Source organism: Callithrix jacchus, chromosome 3 (assembly GCF_049354715.1).
Source record: "Callithrix jacchus isolate 240 chromosome 3, calJac240_pri, whole genome shotgun sequence".
Taxonomy (NCBI): Eukaryota; Metazoa; Chordata; class Mammalia; order Primates; family Cebidae; genus Callithrix; species Callithrix jacchus.
In genome coordinates this window covers 190618747-190637883 of record NC_133504.1, presented here as the reverse complement: position 1 = coordinate 190637883, position 19137 = coordinate 190618747, and the positions used below count along the sequence as shown (strand labels likewise).

The 19137-nt window shown below is 49.9% G+C and overlaps 1 protein-coding gene and 1 non-coding gene across 17 annotated transcripts in view; one reads left to right on the top strand and one right to left on the bottom strand.

The window, feature by feature from the left end:
• Positions 1-4391: 4391 nt before the first annotated feature.
• LOC118152662 (U1 spliceosomal RNA) lies at positions 4392-4554 on the bottom strand. Its single transcript, XR_004741391.1, has one exon. It is a non-coding gene; the product is annotated as a U1 spliceosomal RNA (small nuclear RNA).
• An 8557-nt stretch (positions 4555-13111) lies between these two features.
• FAM193A (family with sequence similarity 193 member A) overlaps positions 13112-19137 on the top strand; it is a 191682-nt gene continuing 185656 nt past the window's right edge. For 11 of the 16 annotated variants that reach the window (XR_008480333.2, XR_008480332.2, XR_008480331.2 and 8 more), the window contains exon 1: positions 14250-14747. Coding sequence is in view for 8 of the 16 variants with exons in the window: in XM_054253553.2 (XP_054109528.1) it covers positions 14493-14747 (255 nt within the window). In the remaining 8 variants the exon portion in view is untranslated. Of the gene's footprint in view, positions 13319-14249; positions 14748-19137 lie in introns of those variants that run through there. The other 5 variants (XM_035294601.3, XM_078367703.1, XM_078367704.1 and 2 more) reach the window with 1 other exon arrangement.

The following is a 19137-nucleotide window of genomic DNA, read 5'->3' as shown; positions in this document are numbered from 1 at the left end:
AATTAAAATAAAATTAGCTGGGCACAGTGATGAGTGCCTGTGGTCCCAGCTTCTCAGGAGGCTGAGGTGGGAGAGTCAGTTGAGCCTGGGAGGTCCAGGCTGCAGTGAGCTGTGATTGAGCCACTGTACTCCAGCCTGGGTGGTAGAGTGAGATCCCATTCAAAATAATTAAATAATAGAATAATAAAGTTGGAGGATTTAAACACTCCCTTATGCTAAGATTTATTTATTTATCTAGACTGAGTTTCGCTCTTGTTACCCAGGCTGGAGTGCAATGGTGCGATCTCGGCTCACCGCAACCTCGGCCCCCTGGGTTCAAGCAGTTCTCCTGCCTCAGCCTCCCGAGTAGCTGGGACTACAGGTGCGCACCACCATGCCCAGCTAATTTTTTGTACTTTTAGTAGAGATGGGGTTTCACCATGTTGACCAGGAAGGATGGTCTCGATCTCTTGACCTCGTGATCCACCCGCCTCGGCCTTCCAAAGTGCTGGGATTACAGGCTTAAACCACTGTGCCCGGCCTGACTCCATCTTAAAAAGACAAACAAAAATGCAAAAATTAGCCGGGTGTGGTGATGCATGCCTGTAATCCCAGCTACTCAGGAGGCTGAAGCGGGAGAATCGCTTGAACCTGTGAGGCAGAGGTTGCAGTGAGCCAAGATTGTGCCACTGCACTCCAGCCTGGGCAACAGAGTGAGACCCCGTCTCAAAAATAAAAAAAAAAGTGCGACCCTGTAGCTAAAATAAATAGGAAATAAAATAGGCCAGGTGCAGTGTCTCACACCTGTAATCCTGACACTTTGGGAGGCCAAAATGGGAGGATTGAGCCAAGGAGTTTCAGACCACCCTGGGCAATATAGTGACACCCCATGTCTACAGAAAAATTTAAAAATTACCCAGGCATGGTGGAATTTGCCTGTAATCCCAGCTACTTGGGAGGCTGAGGTGGGAGGACTGCTTGAGCCCAGGTTAAGGGGGCAGAGAGCCCTGATCACGCCACTGCACTCCAGCTTGGGTGAACCTGTCTCAAAAAATAAAAGACTAAGAAGTGACAAGTCAGAGGCTTGGTGAAAAAAAAATTTTTTTTTTTTTTTGAGGCAGAGTTTCACTCTTGTTACCCAGGCTGGAGTGCAATGGCACGATCTCGGCTCACCGCGACCTCCGCCTCCTGGGTTCAGGCAATTCTCCTGCCTCGGCCTCCTGAGTAGCTGGGATTACAGGCACACAGCACCATGCCCAGCTAATTTTTGTATTTTTAGTAGAGACGGGGTTTCACCTTGTTGACCAGGATGGTCTCAATCTCTTGACCTCGTGATCCACCCGCCTCGGCCTCCCAAAGTGCTGGGATTATAGGCGTGAGCCACCGCGCCCGGCCGAAAATATTTTCAAATTACACATCTGAAACAGAATTTGTATCCATAATATAAAAAGAAAATTCAAATCTCAATAATTAACATGCAAATAAATGAGCAAAAGATTTTAGCAGAATCTTCCTCAAAGAAGATACGTGGTGTGGATAGTATGAACATGAAAAATCTACAAAATTATTAGTAGCAAAATGCAAATTAAAATCACAGTAAGATATTACCACACATTTTAAACCATTGGATATCTAAAATTAACAATACTTTCCATGTCAGCTATTGGCAGAGATATAGAGTAGCTGAATCTCACATGCAGTGTTGATTGGAAATGTGAAGTGATACAATCACTTTTTTTCACTTTTTTTTTTGAGATGGAGTGCTAGGGACTGTTTTAAAAGTGATTGTAGGGCCGGGCACGGTGACTCACACCTGTAATCCCAGCACTCTGGGAGGCCGAGGCGGGTGGATCATGAGGTCAAGAGATCGAGACACTCCTGGTCAACATGGTGAAACCCCGTCTCTACTAAATATACAAAAAATTAGCTGGGCATGGTGGTGCGTGCCTGTAGTCCCAGCTACTCAGGAGGCTGAGGCAGGAGAATTGCCTGAACCCAGGAGGCAGAGGTTGCGGTGAGCCGAGATCGCGCCATTGCACTCCAGCCTGGGTAACAAGAGCGAAACTTCGTCTCAAAGATAAATAAATAAATAAAAGTGATTGTAGGCTGAGCGCAGTAATTCATGCCTGTAATCCTAGCACTTTGGGAGGCCGAGATGCGTGGATCACCTGAGGTCAGGAGTTCGAGACCAGTCTGGACAACATAGTGAAATCCTTGTCTCTTTAAAAAAAAAAAAAAAAAAATTAGCCAAGTGCAGTGGTGCATGGCTGTAATTCCAGCTACTCGGGAGGCTGAGGCAGGAGACTCTCTTAAACCCAGGAGGTGGAGGTTTCGGTGAACCAAGATTGCACCACTGCACTCCAGCTCAGGGGTTACAGAGCAAGATTCAGTCTCAAAAAAAAAAAAAAAAAAAAAAAAAAAACGATTGTAGGCCGGGTGAAATGGCTCACACCTGTAACCCCAGCACTCTGGGAGACTGAGGAGGGCAGATCATGAGGTCAGAAGTTCGAGACCAGCCTGGCCACCATGGTGAAACCCTGCCTCTACTAAAAATACAAAAATTAGCCAGGCATGGAGGCGGAGGTTGCGGTGAGCCGAGATCGTGCCATTGCACACCAGTCTGGGTAACAAGAGCGAAACTCCATCTCAAAAAAAAAAAGAATGTATTATTTTTAAAAGTTTTTGTCATATAAATTCTTTTTATTTTGCCTTTATTATGTTTAATTGATATATAAGTGTATGTATTTAGGAAGTACAGTGTGATAATTTGATACATGTATAGAATGTGTAATGATCAGAGTAGCATATCCATCACCTCAAATATTTATTTCTTTGTGTTGTGAACATTAATAATCCACTCTTCTATTTGAAAATACACCATAAATTTTTGTTAATTACAATCACCGTATAGTGCTATAGAACACTAAACTCATTCCTTTTATGAAGCTGTAGGATGGTGCAGTCTCGGCTCACTGCAACCTCCATCTCCCATGCTTAAGCTATTCTCCTGCCTCAGCCTCCCCAGTAGCTAGCTGGAATTACAGGTGTGTGCTACATGCTCAGCTAATTATTTTTTTTTAGACAGAGTCTCACTCTCTCGCAATTCTCCTGCCTCAGCCTTCCAAGTAGCTGGGATTACAGGCATGTGCCACCATACCCAGCTAATTTTTAAAAACATATATTTTAGTAGAGACAGGGGTTTTACCATGTTAGCCAGGATGGTCTTGAACTCCTGACCGCAGGTGATCCACCCTCCTCAGCCTCCCTAAGTGGTGGATTACAGGCATGAGCCACTGCACCCGGCCTTAAACTGTACTTTTATATCTATTAACAAGCCTTTGGCTGTGTCCGCCTTCCCATTACTCTTCCCTACCTCTAGAAACCCCTATTCTAGGCTGGGCATGGTGGCTCACACCTGTAATCTCAGCACTTTGGAAGGCAGAGGAGGGTGGATCACCTGAGGTCAGGAGTTCAGGACCAGCCTAGCCAACATGGTGAAATCCCCGTCTCTACTAAAAATACAAAAATTAGCCAGATGTGGTGGGAGAATTGCTTGAATATGGAAGGTGGAGGTTGCAGTGAGTCGAGATCGTGCCACTGTACTCCAGCCTGGGCAACAGAGTGGGACCCCATCTCAAAACAAAACCAAAACCAAAAATTAGCTAGTTGTAGTGGCACACACCCGTAGTCCCAGCTACGAGGAGGCTGAGGCAGGAACCGCTTGAACCTGGCAGGTGGAGGTTGCAGTGAGCCGAGATCAGGGCACTACACTTCAGCCTAGGCAACAAAAGTGAAACTCCATCTCAGAAAAAAAAAAAAAAAAAAAAAGAGGAATAAAAAGGAAACCACTATTCTACTCTCCTACTTCTATGAGAATAACTTTTTTTTTTAATTGGGACAGAGTTTTGCTCTTGTCACCCAGGCTGGAGTACAGTGGCACTCGGCTCACTGCAACTTCACCTCCTGGGTTCAAGTGATTCACCTGCCTCAGGCTCCCCAGTAGCCTGGATTACAGGTGCCTGCCACCATGCCCTGCTAATTTTTTGTATTTTTAGTAGACACAGGAGTTCACTATGTTGGCCAGGGTGGTCTGGAACTCCTGACCTTGTGATCTGCCCACCTCAGCCTCCCAAAGTGCTGGGATTACGGGCATGAGCCACCGCACCTGGCCTTAATTTCCTTTTCTTTGGCTATATACCCAGTAGTGAGATTACTGGTTCATGTTACTGGATCAAGTATAGTCCTATATTTGATTTTTTGGATTTATCTCCATACTGCTTTCCATAATGGTCGTACTAATTTATATTCCAACCAATAATGTATAATAATTTCCCTTTCTCCTTCCACACCATTTCCACCGTGTTGTTTTTTGACTTTTTTTGTTTTGAGACATTCTTTTTCTTTTTTTAAGACCGGGGAAAGCGTGAACGCAGTCCCCCACTACCACAAATTATGCAGTCGAGTTTCCCACATTTGGGGAAATCGCAGGGGTCAGCACACCCGGAGTGCCATGGATAAGCCTCGCCCAGGGAAAAGCACCTTCGTGATCACGGTATCTCCTTTCTCTGTCACTCAGGCTGGAGTGCAGGGTTGCAATCAGCTTACTGCAGCTTCGAACTCGTGGGCTCCAATGATCCTCCCACCTCAGCCTCCCGAATAGCTGGGACGACAGGAGAGCACCACCACACCCAACTAATTTATTTTTCATAAAGACTGGGTCTTGGCCAGCTGCAGTGGTTCACGCCTGTAATCCCAGAATTTTGGGAGGCCGAGGCGGGCGGATCACGAGGTCAAGAGATCGAGACCACCCTGGCCAACATAGTGAAACCCCATCACTACTAAAAAATACAAAAATTAGCTGGGCATGGTGGCGTACATCTGTAGTCCCAGCTACTCAGGAGGCTGAGGCAGGAGAATTGCTTGAATTCAGGAGGCACATTGCAGTGAGCTGAGATTGTGCCATTGCACTCCAGCCTGGCTCCTGGTGACAGAGCAAGACTCTGTCTCAAAAAAAAAAAAAAAAGAGAGAGAGACTGAGTCTCACTATGTTGCCCATGTTAGTTTCCAACTGCTGAGCTCAAGAGATCCACCCATCTCAGCCTCCCAAAGTGTGGGGTTACAGGCGTGAGCCACCATGTTTGGTCTATTTTTTGACTTTTTTTTTTTCTTTTTTGAGATGGAGTTTCACTCTTGTTACCCAGGGTGGAGTGCAATGGCACAATCTCGGCTCACCGCAAACTCCGCCTCCTGGGTTCAAGCAGTTCTCCTGCCTCAGCCTCCCGAGTAGCTGTGACTACAGGCTCGCAACACCATGCCCAGCTAATTTTTGTACTTTTAGTCGAGACGGGGTTTTACGTCGTTGACCAGGATGGTCTCGATCTCTTGACCTCATGATCCGCCCGCCTTGGCCTCCCAAAGTGCTGGGATTACAGGCGTGAGCCACCGCGCCCGGCCTTATTTTTTGACTTTTTGATAATAGTTGTTCTAAATGGCATGAGATGATATCTCATTCTGGTTTTAATTTTCATTTCTCTGATGATTAGTGGTGTTTAGCATTTTTTGTGTGTATGTCTTTTGCAAGATGTCTATTGGACTCATTTGCCCATTTAAAATTGTATTATTTTTCCCTGCTGAGTTGTTTCCATTCCTTGTGTATTCTGGTTATTAATCCCTTGTCGTAGAACTAATTTACAAATATTTTCTTCCACTCTGCAGATTGTCTTTTCACTCTGTTGGTTGTTTTGTTTGCTGTGCAAAAGCTTTTAAATCCCGTGTGTCTATTTTTTCTTTTGTTGCTCGTGGTTTTCAGTTCTTCTCCATGAAATCATTGCCCACAGAAATGTCCTAAAGCATTTTTTCAGTGTTCTCTTATAGAGGTTTCATAGTTTCAGGTCCTAACTCATTTCGCATTGATTTTTGAATATGTTAAGAGATAGGGATCTGGTTTTATTTTCATGTATATAGATATCCAATTTTCTCAGCACCATTTATAGATCACTTTTGGTAGTATGGTCATTTTCACAATATTGATTCATCCAATCCATGAATATGGGATGTCTTTCTATTTTGTTTGTCTTTTTTTTTTTTTTTTAATGCTGATCTACTTTCACTCTGATTCTTTTCAACGAATCGGAATGAAAGTGAATCAGCAGGTAGGAGTTGGCACTATTTTTTGTTTGTCTAGTTCAATTTCTTTCATCGGTGTTTTACAGTTTTCTTTGTAGAGACCTTTCATCTCAGCCAGGGACAGTGGCTTATTCCTATAATCCCAGCACTTGGGCAGGCTCAGGCAGGAGGATCACTTGAAGCAGGAATTTGAGAGCAGCCTGTCCTGGTCCAAAGCAAGACCCTATCTCTACAAAAAGATAAAAAATTAGCTGGGTATACTGGCATACATCTGTAAGTTTTAGCTACTCAGGAGGCTGAGGCAGGAGGATCACTTGAATTCAGGAGGTTAGGCCTGCAGTGAGTTATGATCATGCCCTTCTACTCCAGCCTGGGCAATAGAGCAAGACCCTATCTCAAAAAATTAATAAATAGAGATCTTTACCTTGGTTAAATTTGTTCCTAGGCTTTTTTTGTAGCTCTTGGGATTTATTGATTTTTTTCCTTTTTACCACTACTTTGTTGTTGATGTATAGAAACGATGCTGATTTCTTTCTTTTTTTCCGAGACAGGGTCTTGCTAAGTTACCAAGGCTGCCCTTTAACTTCTGGGTTGAAATAACCCTCTCGCCTCCCACCTCAGCCTCCTGAGTAGCTGGGATTACAGGTGTGTACCACCGCACCCAGATAAACTTCTTTCTTAATATTGCTTTTGCTGTATCCTATGGGCTTTGACAGGTTGTGTTTTTATTTTCAATTTTTTCAAGAAAACTGTTAATATCCTTTAAGATTTTTTAATTGACCAACTGATCATTCAGAAGCATGCTGTTTAATTTCCATGCATTTATACAATATTGAAAGTTCTGGGCTGGGGCCGGGCACGGTGGCTCATACCTGTGACCCCAGCACTTTGGGAGGATGAGGCAGGCGGATCATGAGGTCAGGAGATAAAGACCATCCTAACGCCGTGAAACCCTGTCTACTAAAATACAATAAATTAGCCAGGCGTGGTGGCGCGTGCCTGTAATCCCAGCCCGTTACTCAGGAGGCTGAGGCAGGGGAATCACTTGAACTGGGAGGCAGAGGTTGCAGTGAGTCAAGATCATGCCACTGCATTCCAGCCTGGGCAACAAAGTGACTCCATCTCAAAAAAAAAAAAAAAAAGAAAAGAAAGTTCTGGGCATGGTGGCTCACGCCTGTAATCCCAGCCTTCAGGAGGCCAAGGCAGGCAGATCACAAGGTCAGGAGTTGGAGATCAGCCTGATCAACATGGAGAAACCCCGTCACCACTAAAAATACAAAATTAGCTGGGCGTGTTGGTGCTTGCCTGTAATCTAAACTACTTGGCAGGCTGAGGCAGGAGAATCACTTGAACCCGGGAGGTGGAAGTTGCAGTGAGCTAAGATCACCCCATTGCACTCCAGCCTGGGCAAAAAGAGGGAAACTCCATCTCAAAAAAAAAAAAAAATTTCTGGCCGGGCGCGGTGGCTCAAGCCTGTAATCCCAGCACTTTGGGAGGCCGAGGCGGGTGGATCATGAGGTCAAGAGATTGAGACCATCCTGGTCAACATGGTGAAACCCTGTCTCTACTAAAGATACAAAAAAAATTAGCTGGGCATGGTGGCGCGTGCCTGTAATCCCAGCTACTCGGGAGGCTGAGGCAGGAGAATTGCCTGAACCCAGGAGGCGGAGGTTGCGGTGAGCCGAGATCGCGCCATTGCACTCCAGCCTGGGTAACAAGAGCGACACTCCATCTCAAAAAAAAAAAAAAAAAAAAATTTTCTGGCCAAGTATGGTGGCTCATTCTTGCATCCTAGAACTTTGCGAGGCTGAGGTGGCAGTATTGCTTGAGGCAAGGAGGTCAAGGCTGTAGTGAGCCGTGACTGCACCACTGCACTCTAGCCTGGGCAAAAGAGTGGGACCCTGTCTCAAAATAAAAGTTTCTTGGCCAGGTGCAGTGGCTCATGCTTGTAATCTCAGCACAGAGCGAGACTCCCTCTCAAAAAAGAAAAAAAGTTCTGCCTGATTACGCTGCTAAAAAAAAAATAAAACTAAAAAAGAAAAAAAGTTGATCTTATTGTTGATTTGTAGTTTTATTCCTTTGTGATCAAAAAAGACACTTGATATGATTTCATTCTTGCATGTTTATTGAGGCTTGTTCTGTAGCCTTACGCATGGTCTAACCTGTAGAATGTGCTGATGAAAATGTGTGTTCTGCCGGGCGCGGTGGCTCACACCTGTTATCCCAGCACTTTGGGAGGCCGAGGCGGGTGGATCACGAGGTCCAGAGATCAAGACCATCCTGGTCAACATGGTGAAACCCCGTCACTACTAAAAATACAAAAAATTAGCTGGGCATGGTGGCGCGTGCCTGTAGTCCCAGCTACTCAGGAGGCTGAGGCAGGAGAATTGCCTGAACCCAGGAGGCGGAGGTTGCAGTGAGCCGAGATCGTGCCATTGCACTCCAGCCTGGGAAACAAGAGCAAAATTCCGTCTCGGAAAAAAGAAAAACAAAAGAAAAGAATGTGTATTCTGTAGCTGTTGGGAGTTTTGTCCGATCTCAGCTCACCGCAACCTCCAACTCCTGGGTTCTAGCAATTCTCCTGCCTCAGTCTCCTGTGTAGCTGGGATTACAGGCATGTGCCACCGCACCCGGCTAATTTTTTGTATTTTGAGTAGAGGTGGAGTTTTTCCGTGTTGGTTAAGCTGGTCTCGAACTCCCGACCTCAGGTGATCCTCCTGCTTCTGCCTCCCAAAGTGCTAGAATTATAGGTGTGAGCCACTGCACCTGGCCATTTTTTGTTTTTGTTTTTTTCAGGTGGAGTTCTGCCCTTGTTGCCCAGGCTGGGTGCAATGTTGGGATCTTAGCTCACTGCAACCTCTGCCTCCCGTTTAAGTGATTCTCCTGCCTCAACCTCCTGAATAGTTGGAATTACAGAAATGTGCCACAATGCCCGGCTAATTTTGTATTTTAAGTAGAGATGGGGTTTCTCTATGTTGGTCAGGCTGATCTTGAACTCCCGACCTCAGGTGATCTGCCCGCCTCAGCCTCCCAAAGTGGTGGGACCACAGGCGTGAGCCACCACACCTGGCCGGAAATTATTGTTTTCTACAGTCAATATTAAAGTAATTTTACACCCATATTTACCTTTTCTTTTGGTATTTCTTCATTTCTATCTGTAATAATTTCCCTTCTGCCTAATGAGCTCCTTATAGTGAATTGCTACGGCAGTAAATTCTGGATTTTGTTAGTCTGAAAATGTCATTATTTCACTTACTGTCTGGGACAATTTTTTCTTTTGAGACCAAGTCTTGCTCTGTCACCCAGGCTGGAGTGCAGTGGTGCTATCTCGGATCACTGCACCTCCACCTCCCAGGTTCAAGCGATTCTCCCATCTCAGTCTACTGAGTAGCTGGGATTACAGGTGCGCGCTACCACGCCTGGCTAATTTTTGTACTTTTTGAAGACGTAGGGTTTTACCATATTATGTGGGCTGGTCTCAAAATCCTGAGCTCAAGTGATCCGCCCAACTTGGCCTCCTAAAGTGCTAAGATTACTGACATGAACCACTGCACCTAGCCAAACTGCTAAAAATTTCTTTACAGAGATGAGGTCTTGCTAGATTGTCCAGCCTGGCCCCAAACTCTTGGCCACAGGTGGTCCTCCTGCCTTGGTCTTCCAAAGTGCTGGAATTACAGGGGTGAGCCACTGTGCCTGGCTAAACTTTTTTTTTTGAGACGGAGTCTTGAACTGTTGCCCAGGTAGGAGTGCAATGGTATGATCTTGGTTCACTGCAGCCTCTGCCTCCTGGCTTCACATGATTCTCCTGCCTCAGCCTCCTGAGTAGCTGGGATTACAAGTGCACACCACCACATCCAGCTAATTTTTAAAACAATTTTTAGTAGAGATGGGGTTTCACTATGTTGGCCAGACTGGTCTCAAAGAACTTCTGACCTTGTGATCCACCTGCCTCAGCCTCCCAAAGTGCTGGGATTACAGGCGTGAGCTGCTGCGCTCCGCCATTTTTATTTTTATTTTTTTAGACGGAGGCTCACTCTGTTGCCCATGCTGGAGTGCAGCGGCCTGACCTTGGTTCACTGCAACCTACCTGTGAAGCCAGATCTACCTTCTGGCTTCAAGTGATTCTTGTGCCTCAGCCTCCCACATAGCTGTGATCACAGCTGTGCACCACCCCGCCCAGCTAATTTTTGTATTTTTAGTAGAGACGGGGTTTTGCCATGTTGGCCAGGCTGTTTCTATTTGTTTTTTGAGACAGTATGGCTCTGTCACCCAGGCTGGAGTGCAATGGCAGGATCTCAACTCACTGCAACCTCCGCCTCCCAGGTTCAAACGATTCTCCTGCCTCAGTCTCCTGATCAGCTGAGGATTACAGGCTCCTGCCACCATGCCATGCTAATTTTTGTATTTTTAGTAGAGAGAGGGTTTCGCCATGTTGGTCAGGCTGGTCTTGAACTCCTGACCTCTAGTGATTCGCCTACCTCGTCCTCCCAAAGTGCTGGGATTAAGAGATGTGAACCACTCACTGTGCCTGACCTTATTTCTTAGTCTTTAACTTTTCTCCGTAATTTCCTGTTAATTTTTCCCTAAAGGGTGTGTTAGGTCTTAGTCCATTTGGGCTATTATTGCAAAATACTACCAACGGAGTAGCTTATACACAACATAAAATTTATTTCTCACAGTTCTGGAAGCTAGGAAGTCGAAGATCTAGGCACTGGCAGATTTGGTGTCTGATGATGAGGCCACTTTTTGATTCACAGCTGATGCCTTCTAGCTGTGTCTCCACATGAGGGAAGAAACAAGGTAGCTCTCCAGGCCCTCTTCTATAAGGGCACTAATTCTGTTTCCAAGGGCTCTGCTTGCATGACCTCATCACTCCCAAAGGCCCCATCTCCTAATGCCATTCCATTCATGGTTAGGTTTCAACAAGGATTGGAGTAGGGACACACAAACATTCGGAGGATAGCAGGGGAGCAAATGACAAGCTTGAGAACCAGTTTTATGCCTTTGATTCATTGGTTCTGTCTTCCAGGCACACTCTCTCTGCCCGCAGCGAGGCTTTGTCATTGGTCTCCTGATCTCCACTCTAGCTCCGGTCATCTATCCTCTCCACACAGTAGCCAGACTAGCTCACACTTGTCATCCCAGCACTTTGGGAGGCCCAGGTGGGAGGATCACTTGAGGCTTGGAGTTTGAGGACAGCCTGGGCAACCTAGCAAGACACCTAACATTAAAAAAAAATTAGCCAACAGTGGTGGTGTGTGCCTGTAGTCCCAGCTACTCAGGAGCATGAGGCAGGAGGACTGCTGAGTCCAGGAGTTGGAGGCTGTGATGAGCCATCATCAGGCCACTGCACTCCGGCCTAGGCAACAGAGCAAAACCATGTCTCTGAAGAGAAAAAAACTCACATAGTAGCCAGAATTCTTTCAAAAATACACATCCAGCTTGGCATGGTGGCTCTTGCCTGTAATCCTAGCACTTTGGGAGGATGAGATGGGCAGATCATGAGGTCAGGAGTTTGAGATCAGCCTGACCAACATGGTGAAACCCCATCTCTACTAAAAATACAAAAATTAGCCAGCTGTGGTGGCACTGGCTGTAATCGCAGCTATGGGAGGCTGAGGCAGGAGAATTGGTTGAACCTGGGAGGCGGAGGTTGCAGTGAGCTGAGATCACACCACTGCACTCCAGGCCTGGGCCACAGATTGAGACTCCGTCTCAAAAAAACAAAACAAAACAAAAAAACCAACCGACCTTAACATCTCCCCGCTCATGGAGGCCTACCAATTCTGCATTTCCACTTGCTCTGCATGGCGGCCTTTGTGGGTGCCTGGGGATCATTTTCTGCTTCACAGCCTCGTGTTGTTGCTAGTGCTTTGCTGGGAGTGGGACTGGCATTGATTGGTTCAGTTGTCCCCAGTCCTCAGTGTACCTTCCCACTGTATCACTCAGTGCTCTACCAATACCCCAGTCACACCTCAGTCACACCTGAGTTAGAATCTGGGCCCTGCCCTCTGACTATTGGGGTAGCTTTGGGCAAATCCCTTAACATCTGGGAACCTCGGTTTCTTTTCTTTTTTTTTTTTTCTGACACGGAGTTTCGCTTGTTACCCAGGCTGGAGTGCAATGGCGTGATCTCAGCTCACCGCAACCTCTGCCTCCTGGGTTCAGGCAATTCTCCTGCCTCAGCCTCCTGAGTAGCTGGGATTACAAGCACGCGCCACCATGCCCAGCTAATTTTTTGTATTTTTAGTAGAGACGGGGTTTCACCATGTTGGCCAGGAGGGTCTCGATCTCTTGACCTCGTGATCTGTCCACATCGGCCTCCCAAAGTGCTGGGATTGCAGGCGTGAGCCACCACGCCCGGCCCAAATGGTCATTATTGTCATTGATTGATTCAGCAAATAGGGGAATGCTGGGGTGCTCAGCCCCTTGCTTGGCAGTAGTTTCGGAGTCAGAGGTGTGTGAGGGAGGCATTCCCAGCTTCTCTCCGGCCCAAGAGACCTTTTGTCTCTTGGGGATACTGGTGACACCATGCATCCCAATCCTATGCAATGTGCTATGACAAAAGAAAGGACAGGGGTTGAGAGAAGGGGCAGGTGTGAGGACAGGGACAGCCTATGACACGGAAGCAGAGGCCAGAAGGGCATTCCTGGCCGCTCTCTCAAGCTCCAAATTCAGTGGCAGGATCATCCAAGAGCTTCCGATGGGGCGGGGTGGAGGCTTTATTTGATGGATAAGGTGGTCTCTGAATAGCTTTAAGAGTAGTTTTCGTCTGATCACTTTAGATTTCTGCTTGTGTCATGAAGAATGGGTCGGAGGATCAGGAGGCTGTGGGTGCAGATGGGGCGGGTTGCCGGGACCCAGGGTGAACAGCTGGGCTCGGTAAAGGCTGCAAGTGGAGCCTGCCAGGCCGTATGTCCCATTGCCAAGCCCGTCGCCTGACACCATCCGTTGAACCAAAAACGGTAAATCGTGTCCTTTGTGCCTCTGCGTCTGCGGTAAGCAGGGCCCTTCAGGGGGCGGGGCCGCCGGCAGGGTACCCGGTGGCCCGGGTCTCGGGGCAGAGCTGCGCCTGGGGCTCGCAGATGTCTGCGAGGACGCGGAGGGAGGGGGGTCCAGACACACGCCCTATTTCTGACCTGGACGTCTGCGTCCCTCGGGGCCGGGAGCGCCGGAGCCCGGCGAGAATCTGACCCGGCTCGTTGTCTCCGAGGTGAGTAAGTGCGAGGGTGTGGGAAACGGCGGTCCCGTCCTGGGGCCCTGCGGGGTAGCAAGGCACCGAGACCTCTGGAGAGGGCTTAACGGGGTAGCAGGGAGAGGGCGGGCTGGGGAAGGGCAGCCTTTAGCCGAGGGGTTCTCGGGGAACCGACTGGCGTGTCCCAGCCGCGGCCCTGTCCACGCTCCACCGGCTGCGCCGCTGCCTCCGCACCCAGGCGGACCCCGCTGCGCCCCGCTTTCCAGCGCCGCCCGAACCCCCGCCCAGTCCACAAGGCAGGGATTCTGCGGTCCTCACGGAGTTATCTGCACCCGGACTAGACCAGCCCAAGGTCACCGGGCGTTCCCGGCGGGGCCAGGGCCGCGCCGCGCTGCCCCTGGTGCATCCCGGGAGCCGCGCCGCTGTGCCGCACTTGGGCGGCGGGCCGCTGCGCGTCTGGGGCCGACGGCCCGCCGGGCGCCGGTTAGAGAGGCGGAAATCCCCGCCGCCAGCCCTGTAGTTCGCCTTGCGGGTGGCAGCGCGTCCTCCCGCCGGCCCGGCCCTGCCCCCGACCACAACGCCCAGAAGGCCGCGCGGCGCGGGCGGGATCTGCGACGACGAGCGCGGCGGTGACATCACCGTCGCATCCAGCTCCTGGGCTCCAACTCCTCCCAGCGTCCGGGCCCTTGGCCGCGCAAGGCCTGAAGGGAATCGTGGTTCGCCCCCGGGCGCCCCCAGCGGCGGCGCTGGCAGCACGGACTTCAACTCCCCGCGCGCCTTGCGCGCCGAAGCACGTTAACGGCAGGAGGGGGAAGGCAAGCAAAGTGGAAAGCGTCGCCCGGGGGGCGGAGTAAGGCGGGGTCGGGGGTGGGGGCCCACACCCCTCCCCCTCCCCGCCGCTCCTTCCCCCTCCCCCGACGTAAACTGGGATCCCTTTCCCCTTGTGTCCGCCATATTGGACTCTAACTCTGGTCAGCGGCGGCGCCGGGACTGTGGACTCGCGGTTCCTCCCGCCCAGCGGCCTGTCCCGCAGATCCCGCCCGCCGCAGCCCTCCCCACCCCGGAGGCGACTCCGTGCAGCGTCCCCCGGCTGGCCGGAGCGCCCGCCGCCGCCTCAGCCTCCCCGCCTTCCCCGCCCTCCGCCGCCGCCCGTAGCCCCCGCGCCCACTCCGCGCCCCTCTCCCCGCCCGCCATGAGCCCAGCCGACGCCAAACGCGGGGCCAAGCGCCGGAAGAACAAGCGGGGCGGCGGCGGCGGCTCGGGCGGGGGTAACGGCGGCGCGAGCAGCGGCAAGGCCGGCCCGGCGGCGGCGCTGCGCGGCTCCCAGGCCGCGGGCCTGGCGGCCCCGGGCGGCACGGCGGGCCTGGTGGGCGGCGCGGCGGTGGCCAACGGGCCCCTCGGCGCTGGCGCGGGCGCTGGCGGCGCCGCCCCCGGAGGCTACTTCGAGGTAAGCCGCGGCGGCGGGAGGGGTCGGTGGCGGTACGCGGTCGCAGTTCCCTGGCGCCTTGCGGAGCGCGGCCTCCCGCTGTCGGCCTGAGCGCCCCGGGCCTGGGAGCGGGATGCTGCGGCCGGGCGGATAACGGGTCCTGCCGCGCCGTGCCTGCCGGGGTCCCGGGGCAGGGCGGCAGGTGGGCCGCTCTCGGGGTGACGCTGCTTCTGTCAGCCTTTTGAACGAGGAGAACGTGAGCAGAGGCGGCGGGAGGGCGACACCGGGGCCACGGCTCGCGGCCGGGGGCTGGTCCGCGGGCTGGGGCTGCCCCTGAACAGGCGGGGACGTCTCCCCGGTGCAGCTCCGCGCGCGGCGCTTCGCCTTCCGCTGGACTCGGCGGGTGATGCCCGCGAGGCCCGGGCTTGTGTCGTGGTCTCTCGCCCGCTGCGGCAGCTCCAGAGCGACCGCGGTTCCAGGGGTGAGCTGGGCTGCTCTTTCGCTCCCAGGGGTTTAAAACGTTGCGTTTCTCTGTCCACCTTCCTTATGCCCTGCGCGTGATTGACAAGGGCCTCCCGGAAGTTTTCCTGTGGTCCTCCTATGTGGTCATTTGAAATCCACCTGACAGCCACCTGGAGCTGGCAGCCCTGGCCGTTCCTCCCCTGCTTTGTTAAGTTTTCAGGGGTATTGAGTATTCTGGTTACTTACTCAGTTACGCATTTAGGGTTCGAACTTAATGAATTTGAAAGGTAATTTTTTTCAGTTTTATGAAGAGAGCACACATTGCACCTACCAATTACGGATTCCTGCCACTTTATCCAGCTGTTGGTCACAGCATTTCAGAGGCACAGTGCCTGTAAGTGGGGATGCAGTTGGCGCAGTCATTTCCAGTTATCCCATTGTCTCCTGAAAGAGAATAGACTTTATTGAAAAGTTGCGTTAGTTCTTATAATGTTATTTTAACTGTTAGATTATGTAGATTCATAGACATTGCCATTAAAACGTGTTGAGAGTATTTTTGTGCCAAATCATGACACAATTTCTTTTTTTTTTTTTTTTTGAGACGTTGTCTCTTTGTCGCCCGGGCTGGACTGCAACGGCACGATCTCGGCTCACTGCAACCTCTACTTCCCGGGTTCAAACTATTCTCCCGCCTCAGCCTCCTGAGTAGCTGGGATTAAAGGCACCCGCCCTCGTGCCCGGCTAATTTTTGTATTTTTGTAAAGATGGGGTTTCACCTTGTTGGCCAGGCTGGTCTTGAACTCCTGACCTCAGGTGATCCGTCCTCCTCTGCCTTCCACAGTGCTGTGCTGGGATTACAGGCGTGGGCCACCGCCCCAGCTACACATACTGTTTCATACAAGATTGCGTTTACTGTGTTGGAGCAGTATGTGGTGAGAGCAGAGGAATCATTCTCTATGGAATGGCTCTCTGATGCTTATACTGTAACAGGAAAATACAGCAATGTGGCCGGGCACGGTGGCTCAGGCTTGTGATCCCAGCACTTTGGGAGACCGAGGTAGGTGAATCACGAGGTCAAGAGATAGAGACCATCCTGGTCAACATGGGATTTTACCATGTGGGGGTTTAGCGCGCCGCCACATCCAGCTAATTTTTGTATTTTTAGCTGGACGTGGTGCTGCACGCCTGTAGTCCCAGGTACTCAGGAGCCTGAGGCAGGAGAATCGCTTGAACCCAGGAGGTGGATGTTGCAGTGGGCTGAGATTGTGCCACTGCACTCCAGCCTGGCGACAGAGCGAGACTCTAGAAAATACAGCAATGTGTATTTTAGTGTAAAGTACTTCCAGTGTTCTTTGCAGTATAAGTGCATCTGTTGGAGCCGTTTTTTTTTTTGAGACGGAGTTTTGCCTTTGTCGCCCAGGCTGGAGTGCAGTGGCACGATATCAGCTCTTGGCAACCTTCACCTCTTGGGTTCAAGCGATTCTCCTACTTCAGCCTCCAGAGTAGCTAGGATCACAGGCATGCGCCACCACGCCCAGCTAATACTCGTTTTTAGTAGAGACAAGGTTTCTTCATGTTGGTCAAGCTAGTCTCCAGCTCCCTACCTGGGGTGATCTGCCTGCCTCGGCTTCCCAAAATGCTGGGATTACAGGCGTGGCCCACTGTGCTCGGCTGTTTTTATTATTATTATAGTGTTCCTTTAGGGTCTTAGGCGGTAGTCCTGGACTTCGGTCTCCAGAGATTGCCCTCATCCAGTATCCTGGACATCGAAACAGGCTATAGTTTGGGATCAAGGATGAAGCTTGCGCGTTTGGATCATTGGGGTTTTTAAGGGCAGTGTTTGCTGCTGTGAGTAGGGGAGGGTGGGAGGTCTGCCTGTGCATATCCTTCCAAAAAATGTGATAATGTTTGCTGTAGCTGCATGTAAAATAAACCCATGTCTAGTGATTGAATAAAAACCAATTGGTGACACAATAAAATCCTTAGTTTTAGTCTTTTAGGTTTTCATACCATTTCAAGTTTTAATAATTCACATTTGCTTAGCTAATATATACCTTCTATTATTTTTGTCACATTATTCAAAATCAGATAACTGTATACCTATTATTTTATTTAAGATAGGGTCTTGGCCGGGCGCGGTGGCTCACACCTGTAATCCCAGCACTTTGGGAGGCCGAGGTGGGTGGATCACCTGAGGTCAGGAGTTCAAGACCAGCCTGGCCATCATGGTGAAACCCCATCTTAAAAAAAAAAAGATCGTATCCGAGTCACGGCACCAAAAATAAATAAAAAAAAAAGATAGGGTCTTGCTGTGTTGCTCAGGCTGGCCTTGAGCTCGTGGGCTCAATCGATCCCTCTCATCTTAGTTTTAGTAATGGCTAAGGGTACAGACGTCTTGCCACTGTGCCCACCTGAGTATTATTTTTGACAGGACTCTGATATTCCGTTATGCATATAAACTAATATGCATCAGGGTTTCGTTGTTGTTGCTTTTTTGAGACAGTCTTGCTCTGTTGCCAGGTGCCAGGCTGGAGTGCAGCGGCACGATCTCAGCTCACTGCAGCCTCTGCCTCCGAGGTTCAAGCAATTCTCCTGCCTCAGCCTCCCAAGTAGCTGGGACTACAGGCTCGTGCCACCACACCCAGCTAAATTTTGTATTTTTAGTAGAGACGGGGTTTCACTATGTTGGCCAGGATGGTCTCAATCTCTTGACCTTGTGATCCGCCCACCTCGGCCTTCCAAAGTGCTGGGATTACCTGTGTGAGCCACTGCGCCCGGCCCCTGTTGTTGTTTTGAAATAGACATGGTCTCCCTCTGTTGCATAGGCTGGAGTACAGTTGTGTGGTCATAGCTCACTGTAACCTCCAATTTTTGAGCTAAGCAATCCTTCCAGGTAGCTAGGACTCTAGGCGTGTGCCACCATGCCTGGCAAAATTTTTCTTTTAATAGAGACAGAGTCTCACTATGTTGCACAGGCTAGTCTTGAACTCCTGACCTCAAGCAGTCCTCCCATCTCTGCTTCCCAAAGTGCTGGAATTACAGGTGTGAGCCACTGCAACCGGTCTATCAGGGTTTTTGACTATGACCCACTCTAAGAAATAAAATCTGTTAAGACCCTGGGAAACACACACATAAACACAAACAAAAATTTTACAAAATATTTTAGGACTGGGCACGGTGGCTCACGCTTGTAATCCCAGCACTTTGGGAGGGCAAGGTGGGTGGATCACTTGAGGTCAGAAGTTTGAGACCAGCCTCATCAACATGATGAAACCCGTCTCTACTAAAAATACAATAAATTAGTCAGGCATAGTGGTGTGGACCTGAAATCCCAGCTACTCAGGAGACGGAGGTAGGAGAATCACTTCAACCTGGGAGGCAGAGGTTGCAGTAAACTGAGATTGAGCCAATGTACTCCAGCCTGGGCAACAAGAGTGAAACTACCTCTCAAAGAAAACAAAAAACTGGCTGAGCTCGGTGGCTCACACTTGTAATCCCAGCACTTTGGGAGTTGAGGTGGGTGGATCGCCTGAGATCAGGAGTTCAAAATCAGCCTGGCCAACATGGTGAAACCCCATCTGTACTAAAAATACAAAAATTAGTGGGGAATACTGGTGGATGCCTGTAATCCCAGCTACTTGGGAGGCTGGTGCAGGAGAATCGCTTGAACCTGGGAGGCGGAGGTTGCAGTGAGCCCAGATCGCACCACTGCACTCCAGCCCGGGAAGCAGAGCAAGACTCTGTCTCAAAATACGAAACAATATTTTAATACTTTTCTGATCTTTTCTATTTCATGTAATCTCATTAATAAAATCTGGGTTATAGTTCACAGAATTAGTTCATTGTGTGCTGTTGTGTCCTGTACCTTGACATTTACTTTTACTGTATTTTTTTTTTTTTTGAGATGGAGTCTTGCTCTGTCACCCAGGCTGGAGTGCAGTGGCATGAT